The sequence below is a fragment of the Phodopus roborovskii genome, unplaced genomic scaffold, assembly GCF_943737965.1.
Source record: "Phodopus roborovskii unplaced genomic scaffold, PHOROB, whole genome shotgun sequence".
NCBI classification, from domain to species: domain Eukaryota; kingdom Metazoa; phylum Chordata; class Mammalia; order Rodentia; family Cricetidae; genus Phodopus; species Phodopus roborovskii.
Genome location: NW_026126417.1, coordinates 3,405,628 through 3,420,188, shown reverse-complemented (window position 1 = coordinate 3,420,188; position 14,561 = coordinate 3,405,628). Strand labels below are relative to the sequence as shown.

At 41.0% G+C, this 14,561-nt stretch overlaps 1 protein-coding gene across 1 annotated transcript in view; it reads right to left on the bottom strand.

The window, feature by feature from the left end:
• Positions 1–14,561, bottom strand: part of Ryr3 (ryanodine receptor 3) — a 506,993-nt gene that overhangs the window by 28,972 nt on the left and 463,460 nt on the right. Inside the window, exons 74-84 of the mRNA XM_051183787.1 lie at positions 12,958–13,054; positions 11,112–11,218; positions 10,720–10,771; positions 9,804–9,860; positions 8,486–8,585; positions 8,244–8,323; positions 6,089–6,165; positions 3,351–3,424; positions 2,582–2,662; positions 1,714–1,802; positions 747–875 (exon numbers count right to left, since the gene is read on the bottom strand). Of these exons, the coding sequence (XP_051039744.1) occupies positions 747–875; positions 1,714–1,802; positions 2,582–2,662; positions 3,351–3,424; positions 6,089–6,165; positions 8,244–8,323; positions 8,486–8,585; positions 9,804–9,860; positions 10,720–10,771; positions 11,112–11,218; positions 12,958–13,054 (943 nt within the window). The remainder of the gene's footprint in view (positions 1–746; positions 876–1,713; positions 1,803–2,581; positions 2,663–3,350; positions 3,425–6,088; positions 6,166–8,243; positions 8,324–8,485; positions 8,586–9,803; positions 9,861–10,719; positions 10,772–11,111; positions 11,219–12,957; positions 13,055–14,561) is intronic.

Sequence of the window (14,561 nt, the reverse complement as noted above, 5' to 3'; positions counted from 1 at the left end):
ATAGACATGTTTACTTACATACATTATTCATCTCTTGTCAGTAGGTAGATTGTTGTAGGAAATGAATAGAAAATGTTATGGAAAGAGAAAATTAACACATTCACCCTGAAATCCACTGACATTACTTTTTCCATAGTAAGAGCTCAGTGATTCTGAGAGTTTTACTATTGTTTGTTTGACTTTGTGACAGAGTCTCACTGTGTTGCCCAGATTAGCTCCAAACTCAAGATCCTCCTGCCTCAACCTCCTAAACCCTGGGCTTGTAGTCATGTACCACCATAGGTAGGTTGGATTCTGTTTCTTTTTTTTTTTTTTTTTTAAATCCCTACTAGGGTATGCTTACGCCTATAATAGTATCTATATGTAGTATCTCTATAAATAGTATCTTTACTTCACTCTTCATGCTTATTGAACATCAGATATTGATACATCATCAGAATTTTAAAGCAAATATATTTTCTTTGTTCATTTAAAGTTTTCAGTCTAGAAAGGGAAGCAAAATGGTAAATGAAAATAAAGTGTAACAACTCCATGAATAGGTCCCATGAATAGGGGACCATAAAATATAGGTTCTCATAGACACAGGCACCAATGGTTCCTTTATCTAGATAAGAAATAATGTCAGTATTGGGGCTGAGTACATAGACCAATCACTATGTGCATCCAAATACTCTTTAGAGAATATAGAAAATGAAGATGCTACAAATATTCTATTTGCTGTCACCTCTGCCCTCAATAGCACTTACCTGGATGTACTCTGTAAGAGAATTAAAAATCTGCTTGGTGACTGCAAGAGCTTTAGAGAAATTGTGCTGTCCAGATTCATCAATGATGTCCTTTCCTGAATAGTACCAATAGAAATCGCTGATTGATTCCTAAAAGCAAACAGAATTCGACATTGTTCTGACTGAATTTAAGGAAGATAAACTCAATGGACAAGAAGAATTCAGAGAATCCCATGTCTCTGCACATCTGCTATGACAGGAACTATGAAGATGGACAGAGATAGCTGCTCCCTAGCACCTTTCAAACACACATACTTTTCCACAGGGAAGAAGATATAAGGAAGCCACACAGCCTTTAGCACATGGGAGACTATGATATACAACATTCAAATTGAGCCATGTCCACTGAAGATAATACTGATTATTCATAGGTTATTCTTTCTTGGCCCCTTAGCTAGGTCTTCACTGACAACACTAACCTAAACCTAGCTTTTATAATTAAGCTTTCATAATTAAGAGTCCTCTCACTTTGTCTTTGAATACATGTTTTAGGAATTAAAACTTCCCTTAAGTGAGGATCAGACTGTATAAACATTCTCTGACATATGCCGGTCTAATGCATAAGTTTTAAACTTAACAATGGTGTGAAAGTGGCATAGATTCCATTGAAATTGTACTTGAAATTCTGAGTATTGTGTTTTCAGCTACCTACTTATATTATGATGTTCTCTCATAAAGCTAGTCAGGAGCCAGGGTCAGCCACACAATCTCAAGAGTAAACCGCCAAAATACTATAGTGCGTCATCTCATTAAACTATGATGTTCAGTAGTCAGGTGCATGAAATGATCTCCAGCATATGGCTGGTTTAACAAAATATAGTTCCACTGATAAACATCTGTATCCTGGGCCTTAAAGCCAAGGATATATCTGATGCTAACTTGTGTAACTGTAGGTAACAATGCACCATGGCCTATGGTTCCGACCCACCTGCAGACGCAGAAGGTAGTCCACAGTGCTGATTATGATGTTCACGGTGGTGGTGTTGCCCATCTGAGTCCTCAGAAAGTTCTGAAAGTCTGAGAATACCAGTGATGAGTCAGATCCTAGGCCTGGTATACCAAATGGAGCCAGGCATACCCTCTTAGCTGAGCTTAGACGTGGCATACTATGTGGCAAGACTCACATAGATAATACATTTGGAGCCTCACAGATCCTGCTCTACTCTGAGCCCTGACAACCATGTGACACCTAAAACAAGATGAGACAAAAGAGGTGATATGAAGGGGCTGGTGATTCTAGGAATGGTTTAGCCTTGGTGACACTAAATAGCAGCCATAAGTCATTTTATATAGCCTTTCTTAATAAGGATTAGATGGACTTGGATAGTGTAGTGGTTTGGATGAGAATGCCCCCCCCACCCCAAACTCTTATGTTTGAATGCTTGGTAACCAGTTAATGGAACTGTTTGGGAAGGATTGGGGGATGTGGCCTTGGAGGAGGTGTGGCTTTGTTGGAGGAAGTGTGCCTCTGGGAGTGGGCTTTGAAGTTTAAAAAGCCCATGCCAGGCCCAGTCTTGCTCTGTTTGCCTGCTGCCTGTGGATCAGGGTGTAAAGCTCTCAGCTACTGCTCCAGCACCATACCAGTCTGCTTCCCATGATGATGATTACGGACCAATCCTCTAAAACTTTAAGCAAGCCCCAAAATAAGAGTTGCCTGGGTCATGGTGACTCTTCATAGTCATAGAATAGTAATTAAGACAGAAAACAACTATGTAAATAAAGTGGAGACCACTGAACTGAAAGAATTGTGCATGCAAATGCTGTTTTCCCTGGGCAAGTCAGTTGTTTTCACTCACCACTGTTATGTCCTTCACAAAGCAACTGTAGAAATCTAAAGAGATCCTGTGTGAACTCATCATTCTGGAGTACCTTTTCACCTTGAAAACATAATATACACATCAGCATCTGCATGGCTTCTCAACAAGAAGTACTTTCTAGTGCAAATGATTCCAAAAATGACAAAAGGGTTTGGAAATGGACCTTTGAACTAATGTTGGTAAGCCCAACTAATTGAGAACCAAGGCTGCAGAGTACACAGCCCAGTAAATTGTTTAGCTCCAAGACACACCATGTAATGAGAACAACTAGAACAACAGCAGCCAGTGGCGCATAGCCCATAATAACCCATGCTTTACAGATAGTAGGCACTTCTTTAATTAAGCATCAAACTGCTGGGTTAAACTCGACATGCAACCACCAAACCTAAGATGTGTCTGCACCAAGGCAATTAAATCCAATCTCTTAGGATTCACACACATGGTAGGCACTCAAGCTAGAGGCTCCCACTTACCACGCTCCCGAACAATTACTGGTGGTAAGAGGAAAAAGAGAAAAGACAAAGTAAGAAACCCATAAATAGTGTAACAAACTTTCTTCAATTACAGCTATCTCTATGAACACATCCAGCCTAGATGCTAGCCTTAGCAACACTGCAGATAGAAATGTTTTTGCTCAAATGGAGCAAGTCTTTGCAGACAAAGAAATTGCATGCAAAGGCTCTGATCAGAAAGAGTTGAGAGATTTCAACCAGGTAGGGGATGACCTTGGCATTAATTAATTACTTACATGTTCCTTCTTCTGTAACCATTCCCAGGCCTTCAGCTTTATTCTGCCTCTCAAATGCATTCAAATCAAGGACACTTTTAATCAATAAAAGAAAACAAGGTTCAGGACTAACCACAGTGGGAAAATAGATTTCTAATGTCAATGTATTTATAAAAAATATTTTGTCTCTTTGTTATCATAAATGGGCCAACACACAACAGCATGATTAAGGAAGCCTGTGCCAAATTTGTACCAAGCACTGTGGTTATGGATGTGACAGCTCACAGACCTTGTCGTATGTACAGGGAAGTGATGATCCTTTCTTACTGGTGAAGAATTAGAAAGCCTTCCCAAGTCAGGAATAGATGAGTTGTTTCTGAGTTTTCTTAAACTCCACTCAATGCTCACCTCCTGCCCAGGTACTTTCTTTAAAGATCAAAGGGAATTGTGGTCCCTAGTGTCTAGGATGAGGAATGGAGGAGAGCTAGAAACTGAAGACTTCAAAAGTCACGCCCTTTTATGGTTTCTACATTGTTCAAAAGGCAGTAGCAGCTAAGATTAAGCCTTATGTGCAATGATGTCCCTTGGTATCCTCAAATTGGTGAAAAGTTGGCAATTTTTTGTCCCCATTTTCTCCCACCTTCCTGGTTACAGTCAAGTTTTGTTGAGGCAAGAACCTCAACCACTCAGGCTGAGAATGAGAACACTGTGGGATCAGATGACTTCCAAGTAAGCATTCTTCTGTTCTCCTAACCCTTTAATTCCTTCTCTGGTCTGAAAAGTGTCCTGGAGCAAAACGTTTATAAAGGTATATTGATTGCTCTTAGGCGCGTGCATGGTTGAGCCTGTGACCTAACATTAGCCTTAATTCTGCCAGTGTTCAGAGGACAAGGTTGTAGACTAGAGACATATTGGCACTCTTTTAATTGGTTTTCCTTTTTGGGGAGTTGTGACTTTTATAAACTCTGGAGGGAATTTTAAACAGAGAATGGCAAAATTTCTATTGCTCCATTTGTTGTTTTTCTTTTTAAAGTTTTAAAAGATATTTATTGTTGTATACAAGGGTTTTGCTTGCATGTACCATGTACATGCCTGGTGCTCATGGAGGTCAGAAGAGACCATGGAATCCCCTGGAACTGGAGTTCATGGACAGTTGTGAGCCACCATGTGTGTGCTGGGAACTGAACTCAGGTCCTCTGCAAAAGCTACAAGGGCTCTTATTTCCTCTGATATTTCTCCAGGCTCTAGCTTTATTGTTTTTCCCATCCTAGCCTGTTTGATAAAAATGGATCTGCTTAAAAATCCCAAAATATCCTGCCATTTTGCTATTTGGATTTTGCTGCACTGGGTTGGGAAGGGATAGGTGTGGGGGTGGTGGTGAACATAGGAAAGGACTTTTGAACATCATTGCTGTGAAGCTTTGCTTTTGAATCATTGCCACACATTTCTAAGTCTCATTTTAATCCCTAAACACCCAAGTTGAATGTTTGAGTTTTCCTGCTGCTTAAGCATTTGACATATATGTACTATTTGTGTAATAATAAAACCCATTAAAGTGCCTTAAAACTTCTGTGAGGAGTCATCTGGCAATTAAGTGTATGTCACTTGTCCCTCTATACTATCAGCATAAATGAGTTATAAACAAATTTATCAGTATTGAGCACTGCAGCATACTGAGAGAGCTCTTAGAGCCCTAATGGAGATTTTACGAGCAAAGTACAACACAATGGTCTTGATTTTGCCATCCCTGAGTCCACAGGAGTCTTCAGTGAGTTCCTGAGAGAGACAACAAACTAATAGATTGTAGTGTAATATGTATATACATATACACATGTATATACATATATACAGAGAGAGACACAGAGAGAGAGAGCTAAGAACAAGGGATTATGCTACAGCTCTGATAGTCTCCTTGTTGCCTCAAGGCATAATTAATTTGATTTATCCAATAAAATAAGGTTGGCAAAATTATGGAGTCTACTGAAAGGATGTTCATCCTCCAAATTTTTGAATGGAAGATAATCATCTAAACTCTTGATAGTTGGAAGCAAATGAGTTAAGTAACTGTAACTTTCATTTCTAATACTTTTCTTACCATGTTAAAAATGAGCTAGTGTGGTGGCCCCGGGACTTTTGGGTATTAATTCAAAAGTGGGTTCAGCCATGACGGGCAACTTACAAATGGTAAGATCCGCCGATAATTTGATGCTTTGCTTTTTAGTCTGTATCAAAATTTTGTTCCCATGCCAGAATGGAACTCTGCCAAAAAGGATGTATCAGAGTGTATGCTCACAAAATACCCATTCAACCTCAAAGGATTGTTGGGGGAAAAGATTACAAGTTGTCTCACGGATTGAAAGAAAATAGCCTTCAGTGAGAGTGAAGTACTCCTCCTCCTCTTTGCCAGTATTTATTTGGCTTCACTTTGGATGTATGCATGTTTGAGGAAAACCATCACAGGAAGGAAGGAGGGAGGGACAGAAGGAGGGAGGAGAGAAAAAGGAAAGGGAGGGGAGGAGAGGGGAGGGAGGGGATGGACCACAGCACAGGAAATGATGTTTGTGGGTGAAGGGGATTATTTCTTAATGTTGTTTGAACATAATCCTGAAGGCTAGGGAAGAATAGCCACTCTAGGATTTTAAGGTAGGTAACTGCTGAATCTTCTCAATTTCATGATAAGGTAGCTGATTTTTGTATACCTCTTTACCTCTTTCTCTTTAATTGTTTTTATGATTGCTGGGTGGTTTCCCCATACTTACCTGCAAGACTGCATGAGACCAGAAAGGCTTTGAAAGAATCCAGCATCTTTTTTCTCTTTTAAGTAATCTAGCATTTTCTGCAAAGGAGAATTGTTTAGAGGGAAACAATGAAAACTATGTCACAACTGGTGATCTTAACTCTGATGGAGAAATGGCAAATCCCCTGCCACAGAAGCACACAAAAGCAGACTCAAGACTACACATCAGAATTACTGGTGTAGTTAAGAAAATATAACCTCTACACCAAGGGTCAGAGAACATCCGAGAAGAGGCCAAGAGACTGTAAGAGCAAGGGGACCAGGATGCTAGCTGAGAGACTATCTTCTCTATAGAACAGGGAAGCTACACCCATGACATCTCAACTATAGATTGCCTAAACAAGGCCTGAACAATATTACCATCAGATGACATGCCAATCTGGGGGAAATCTCAGAAGGTTCTATCCCTAGATGAAGAGCAACAGACAATTAACTATAGGCAATTAATGAGGGAGAATAATCTTCCCCAAGGATGAGTCCCTTGATAAGTGATCCAATACCAAGTGGTCAGCCCTAAAAGCATACATTTGGGCAACAATGTACTTAGCAGGTTATATTTATATGCTTATATGAATTCATAAATGTAACAATAACAATTAAAGAAAAATATACATGAGTACAACCATCTATTTGGGGAGTCGGGTTCTGTTATATAAAGGCTTATTAGTGTTGCTTTTGTGGATTTCTTGTTTGAAGTCTTTTATCATTTAGTAGATGGGTGTTAGGACGGTGATGTATTAAATGTTTATTGTTGCTGAGGTTTAATTGCAATTGCTCCTTTCATGAGTATTGTTTATAGGAACAAGAGCTCAGACAGCAATGGGCCTGGTGGGAAGCACAGACATTTTTACTTTGTTTTATGTGGTTTCAGTTTTTAGAAAGGGGGAATTCTATGTGACAGAAAATTTTTATATATTAAAAAAAATGACCTTGCTGCAAGTTAGTTAGCTGATATGTGGTAGAAGAAAAAAGAAAGTATGTCATAAAGAAAAATGAGAAATTAATGAGAAATTTGCCTGGGAAGATTTAAAAACTAAGAAAACATTATGTGAAAGGTAGTTATGAGACAGGCAAGGGCTCTGGGACATACCTTTATGAATATTAAAGTTCTGCTTGAGCTCACTTTCTTGTGCACAAATATGCTTCAGGCCACAGTGGTTCTCAACCTTCCTAATGCTGTGACCCTTTAATATAGTTCCTCATGTCGTGGTGACCCGCCTCCCAAACATAAATTATTTTCATTGCTACCTCATAACTGATTTTGTTACTGTTATGAATCATAATGTAAATATTTTTGGAGAAAGAGTTTTGCTAAATGGGTCATGACCCACAAGTTGAAAACCACTGCTTCAGGAGCTAGTCATGCATGCCTACCTTCTTCAACCAGCTGCAATGCAGACACTGAATGACTAGCAGCTATCTGAATAATGGCTGTCTTGTTTTTTGTGCTCACTAGAATGTAATCAGTGAGCTAGGAGGGTCTGCTATCTTATGTTCAGGGAAATTGAATACAGGGCCTTGTTCATGTAAAGCAAGTGTTTTGTCACTGAGCTATATCTCTGACCAGTGGGGTTTAATGAAATGGAGTTACATTCATTATGTAGCCCGAGCTGGCCATGAACTCAAAAATCCTCCAGCCTGAGCATCTCAATTGAGGACTTTATTTTTGTTGCTCACTGCAATAACTCCAGCCTTTACAGCAGAACCTGGCGTCGCCAGCAATTGGTAAATAACTGTTTAACAAATAGGGAATAAGTAATTGAATAACAGGCATGTGAATGATTTGTGGTTTCTCGTGGTAAAGCAGCTCAGAAGTTAGAGGGCTGAAATAAACACCAGAGGCTTCAAAAACATCCTGAGTATTTACAATTCCACAGGAAAATCTGAGAGAAAAGGCAGTGTCTTGTTCCTTTAACCCCAGGTAAAAATCTTTTTATTAAGTACACACTTGCATGCAGACTCCCACCTGTTGCTTTTATCTGTGTTCCCAGCTACTCTAACATAATTGGCCATTAACACCAAAGGGTGGCCCTCTTGGAACAAATGAAACCTCTTCAGTGAGAACTGTCAAATGGAAGAACCCCAGAACTCTCCACCATCCCCATCTGACACATTACCTGCTGTACGCCAGCATTGCCTCCATTCAGTATGGCAATCCCCAGCTTCAGAGTCTCCACCACCATGGGGCTCATCTCACCTGCCAGGGTGAAGATTTGATTGACTCACCAAGGAAAGAGGTGGTAAAGTATATCTTCTGGACTTCCTCCAGGTTTGTTAATATTTGTTAATGGGACCTTAGGTCACAGTGCATCAGCTCTACGCTAGTTGCCCAGGGTCTACCTAGAAACGGGAACATCACCTTTGCTGGCACTTATCATCTGAAGGACCATCTCTGCAGCACCGCGCTCGTGCAAGCGTGCTTGCTGATACAGTGTTTTCTGCTTCTCCATCTCCTTCTCCTAGAAAAAGGAGTCATATAGAAAGATTTGTTCTCAGCCCCTCCAGGCTCCCCATTCCTCCCTTCTGCCCATGTTCCCCTTGAGTAAATGCAGCATGGTGAGGTATGCTGAGAGGGAGTCTTTCATAGCCTAAGAAAGGCAATGCATATACTTTTGGATAAAGCAAACCTCTAAATTTTATTTCCAGACATGACCAAGCTTCCCTAAAGGATCTACCCATAATTCTTTCACTCTTTAATGATGGGTTTTCTATTCTTTTTGCTGAGAGGTAATATATTGTTTTCACCTTTGATTTTATAAAGAAAATTAGTATTGTTATTATTATTTTGATAGTGAAGTGCAGAAAAAGGAGATTTATTTAATAGGACCACTTTAGTAAGAGGAGCAGAAAGATCCAGTGAACGCTCTCAGTCTTTGTCTTCAGAGTCCTAGCATGAGGGTGGGGTTCACACAGCTAACTAAGCAGTGCAGGTCAAAGTCTGGACCAGTCCATCACCTGTCTTAGCTCCGGTCTCTCCTGCAAGACCACCTGGCAAGCTGTTAAGTCTTTCTCCTGGAGACAAGTTCCTCCTTGGCTGCCTCCAGTGCTCTAGCTTTCCATCTCCCAGCATGCAATTCCTTGTAAGCCAAGATTTAAATGTGTTTGTTTTCAAGTTCTGTTATACAAGGAACATGCTTGAGGGGCCACCTGAATATATTTGTCTGAATGTAAGAAATGTCTCCATGTCCCCATATTTAGACTGCAGACATGTTCTGATTGAGCCGATTACCAGAACTGTAATTAGCTGCATTCATTTTTATTATAATTCTGGATGCTTTGCCTATCAAAGAACACAGGAACCTAAAATTGTACAATTTTAGGAGTTTTGGGCTTCAGCACTGTCTTGAAATAAAAACTATTATCAACTTGTATTGATAGAGTAGCATAGATCATCCCAATGCCCTTGATTTTTCACTTTTGGTTGTTTAAATTTGTCCATCTACATAACTACAGTAACTGGGAAGTAGAACATTTCCCATCAGAACCAACCTAGTTGGGAGTGGACACTGATGATGAGAAGGTTGCCTACTACTTGTAAGTCACATGGGCAGATAACAGAGCCATGGCTAGATTTGCTGACTAGGACACAACAGTACATCAAGCCTCATAGGCAAATGGCAGTCACCAGTGTATTGGCCTGCAAGGACCCTGGTTCTATTATCGTTAATGAAACTCACTTCAAATGTTTTTTCCTTGTCTTCCTCTTCCTCTTCATCCTCACCACTCTGACAACTCTGGATTCCATGGAGTGGGGAAAGGAGGAGACAGAAAACCAAGTTATAGGAGTCTAATGAGCATGCCTCTCCTATGATATTTTGCAAGGGCAGGGGACAGGCTATCATTCACAGACACCGCAGGACCACAGCACCTTGTAAAAGTAGGAACATTTTGATCATTGCAGGGCCACATTCTACTTTAAATGCCATTTCTGCAGTCACCAAGGGCTTAAGGAGCAAGAAAGGAGAACACAGAGCTCACAAATCCAACAGTGACCCGTTTTAATCACAGATATGAATTCCCTTCCCTAAAAAGTTCTGATGTAAATGAGAGGCAAGGAATGCAAGTTGTCCCCATTAAGACAGATACCAGGGCTGTGACAGTATGAGTGGGATACCTATGATGTAAACCCTAAATTGTCACTTTGTACTAGGACCCTGAGACACAGCAGAACAAAGCAATAGAAGTTCCTGTTTGCCAGCATCTGCCTCCTCCCTGAATGTGTGAGGACAGTTTCTTTATGCATATTCAGTATTCTAGAGTTTGTCAAACTTCTGGCGTTCCTCTAGTCACTGTGGCTCCTCTAGGACACTGGAACTTTTTTCTAGTATCCTTCATCTGTACACAGACCAAAGTCCCTGGCCTTTCCTGGTCACTAACTGAAGATGTAGAGACAGCTTCATGTTTAGACCCTGTTTAATGAGCCCTAGAACTGGACCGTGGATCCAGCCACCAGCACACTTACGGTGCAAGAGTTGTGTGATGCCTAGAACCTGTGGCATGACCAAGCCCTGCCCTTCTTGCTCTCATGACAATTTGATATGTCCCAAGACATGTAAAGATAAAGTGTGACAAAGTATGAGAACCCAGCTGTACCTTGGCCATCATGCTGGAATAGGAGGTATACAAAGGGTCATCTTCCAATTTGCTGGAAATAACAAAGAAAATATTTAGCAGGCTATGTTCTGGAGTCAACAAAAACATTACTTAAAAATATATAAATTCCAAGTTAAATGCATGAGTGAATTAATTAGATACTTGGACTTTTAAAAGCTGAGCCAGCATTGGCTTGCCATGGACTTTAGGAGTAAAGTGACAATTTTAGGCTGTTTCATTTTTAGTTTGTCTCATATCATGAGAGAAGCCTGCCCTGTGGGCATTTCCTGGTGACAATGGACAGAGCCTGTCTACCTCTGCTGACCACAGAGGGGCAGATATGACTGAGTACTATTCCCAACCTGTGGGAAGAACACCATGGTGATGCTGACCTCCTCTCCGTCAGTGCATTGCGGCTAAAATGCAGAATGATTTGATGAAGTGGGTCGGGCTGCTTTTCTGTCTCTTCTTCTTCCTCCTCTTCAACCTTGGGAGATTTCTACATAGAGCAACGCAGACACATTTGAGGCATAGATTCCTGCATGTACCATACAACTGCATGCAAATAAAGAGAAGGCAAAGCGCAAGGCACGATGGGCTTCAGACTAGACTGAGAGCAGAGAAAGGAAACCTCTGCCGGATGCTTATTTCAGGTTAGGCGTTCTAAGGATGCAAGGTTGGTGTAGACAGATACATAGGGTAGGACTCCTGAGGATGCAAGGTTGGCATAGACATACACATTTCCCCCAGCCAATCAAAGACACATTCCAATTTAAATTCAATGAGATAAAAGAAAGCAAATGGCTGACCACAGGGAATGAGTTGCTGACTCCAATCAATACTCATGCAAGCTGTGGGCACCCCAGTTTGGGAGGGAAACACTGCTGTCACTCAAGAAACTGAGTGCCTCTAGATAATACATGTAATTTCTTCTGGGGAGCAGGCTTGAGATAGAGGTGAGACAAAATTCACAAATCTCTGGGGCTATTCAGGGTCCAGTTATATTATTTTAGGGTTTTTTTTTTCAAATATCATAATACTTATTGATAGATACAAGTATGTAAAATTAGGGCATGCACATGACTTGGTAAGTTTAGTGGACTTAATTTCAATACTATAAGAAGAGGGACTAAATCATAACCTCACCATAATATGAATCTAGATTTACCCTAGTAAAAACATGTCTCTTTGTTTTAGCTTCGCACTCTATCCTAAAATTTTGCATTGTTCTGCAAAGCTGCTACTTAAAAGTGGTAAGACTTGCTCTCCTCTTACCAAGTCTCTTCTCTGTTTTCATAGAAAGGGAAACAGCAGCTGATGTTAGTGGCAACAGTGAATTTTTTCTGGCAGAGGCCAAGTCAGCAGGGTGGATGTACTTGGTGAATTACAAAGGCTGTGTGAATGGTACTGCCAGAGAGGGCTAAAATGCTGCCTACTGCCAGCTTCACACCATCAGAAAAATGGGAAAAAAAAGGCAGCACCCTCCTCATCAACAGGAGTGTGTGTGTGTGTGTGTGGGGGGGGGGGGAGTAAGAGACCTTAAAACAAAGGGAAGGAAAAAAGAAAAAAGGGAGGGAAGGGGCAAAGACACAGGATGGTAGTTCACAGAGAAAAAAAGGCGGACAAGAATGAATGAGAAACAATACAAGATTAGTGCAGAGAGCAAGTGAGAATAGAAAATGAGAAACTGGAGTGGTAAGGAGAAAAGAGAACCACACACTGGCCAGAGAAGAGGAGGGAGAGCTTATTCCCCCCCCCATGGGATCTGTTACATCATCTGTTAGAGAGAGTGAATGCCAGACGTTTGAAGGACCAACCCAGAAGAGAGTTGCAGAAAAGAGGATTATTTATTTGCACCTTCCCAAAGCAGAGCTATTGTTATGGATGTGGGGTTTTCGAAGGGGGTAAGCAGGACAGGGGCCTCCGGCAACCAATGGTGCTCAAAACTTAACTTGGCAAGAGCTCCCCATGGCATAGCTGTGCACTTTAAAGATACATTAGTTGTTAATGATGATGGAGATAGGGGTGAGGACATTATTAGCACCTCTAATTCAAATTCCATCCTCTGGCTCCGAGGACCAATGGCAGCATCAACCTGAGAATTTAGTTAGTCCTTTTCAGGTTGATACACCACACACATTCTCTGTGAATGCCTGACTTTCACAACATCCACAAACACAGATACAAAAATCAAACCCATTCACACCCATGTTTGCTCCCAATTTGTTTGGTACTTACAGCCAAATCCTGTACTAGTTTCTCTTCAAAGGAATACGCCTCTGTTTCTATCCAAAATCTCTGATAGCCATGGAGGAAGAGGTTAATAGAGCGGTGCCTGAGTGGAAGGGTAAGAGTGGGGGTCAGGAGAGTCGGTGGGCTTGTTATTTTAGTTTGGGTGGTTAGTAGTTAGTAAGCAGGACAGACTTTTTTGTACAATTCTCATCTTCTGATTGGTCAGGGCAGTCAGTAACTCACATTGTACCCCGGAACTAGGTGACTCATAAATACCTGAGCTCCTTCTGAGCATCATAGCCAGAGCAAGACAGATTCCCCATTTAGTTTTACTGGCTTTTATCACATTGCCATTCTAGTGAGAAAGAGTTGATTAGATCGAGTCTGAAAATACTTGCTTCAGATGGCAGTTTAGTCATTTCTTTAGACTAGTCCTCTGTCCAAGTAGTACAATCGAAATCGTGTTGTAGTTTAGTGTCAGACAAACTGTAAGCCCTTAACTTCAGCTTCCTCACCTTCTCCTACCCAAGGAACACCTCAGCAAGGTATTCCAGTGGTTATTTAGGAAGGTAAGAAGAGCTGGGCATGCTGTGCTATGAGCATGCCTTCTGTGTGGCTCTGGGATCCTGGCTGTGCTCTGCTGTCTGGCTCATACCACTTCCTGTAAGCCAGGAATGACTTCCTGGAAAGTTAGACACAGAAGCACAGCTAAGTGTGAAGGTAGTAGCAAGACAGGACAGGAATGAAGAAAAGGACAAGAGAGGCCATTAAGTCCTGGTTGGTGTTTTGGTAGAACCAAAACCTTGCTGTCTCCCATTAAAATCTGACCAATCAGAATTTTACTTTCTAAAAAAAAAATTGTACAAATGTGTATTCTTATGGGAACATTAAACCATGGCCAAGAACAGAGGCATGTGCAGAGGATGAGCTGGTATCTTTGAGGTTACATTACCATTAAAATGGGTATTAGTCTGTCACACTGAGTTTTTTCATTAACCTTTTCCAGCCAAACACGTTGAAAGGTGGTCAGGAAGAAATTGTTAATTTTGTGTCTGGAGAAAAGCATACAGGGTTTTCTTTTAAACACCAACACCAGAGAAACAGCATCTCTATAACCAGATAAATCCCTCTAGTTATTTAGTCTGGAAGATGCCGTGAAGCTTAGACCATCACAGAGATGGGAGGAGGAGCTGCTCCCACCATTTCTTCTCCATGAGTTGGTTGCTATGACATTGAATCACAATCCTTCATGCTAGAGAGAAAACACAGGCAGCTGTTCTAGAGCAACTGGCTTGAGGACACCATGTTTCATTACATGGGGATTACACAGGGATTCTGTGAACTTACTCTGACATACATAATGCTAAAGGAATACCCAGATAGGAAGGGATGGTATCAATATCATTTTTTTAAGACATGCTTGTTTTTGAGAGGGATAATTTCTGCCTGGCTGGCCTGGCCCTGGACTGATGTTTTTAGAGCTGAGGTCTTCATACTACAACCTCAGGCATGAGTTCTGACCAAGAGAGGATGGTGTATGCTTTCTGGGGTTTCCATTATTTCTAGAAAACAAACAAGAATTGTACACACTTCTACAATTTTAAATGGAT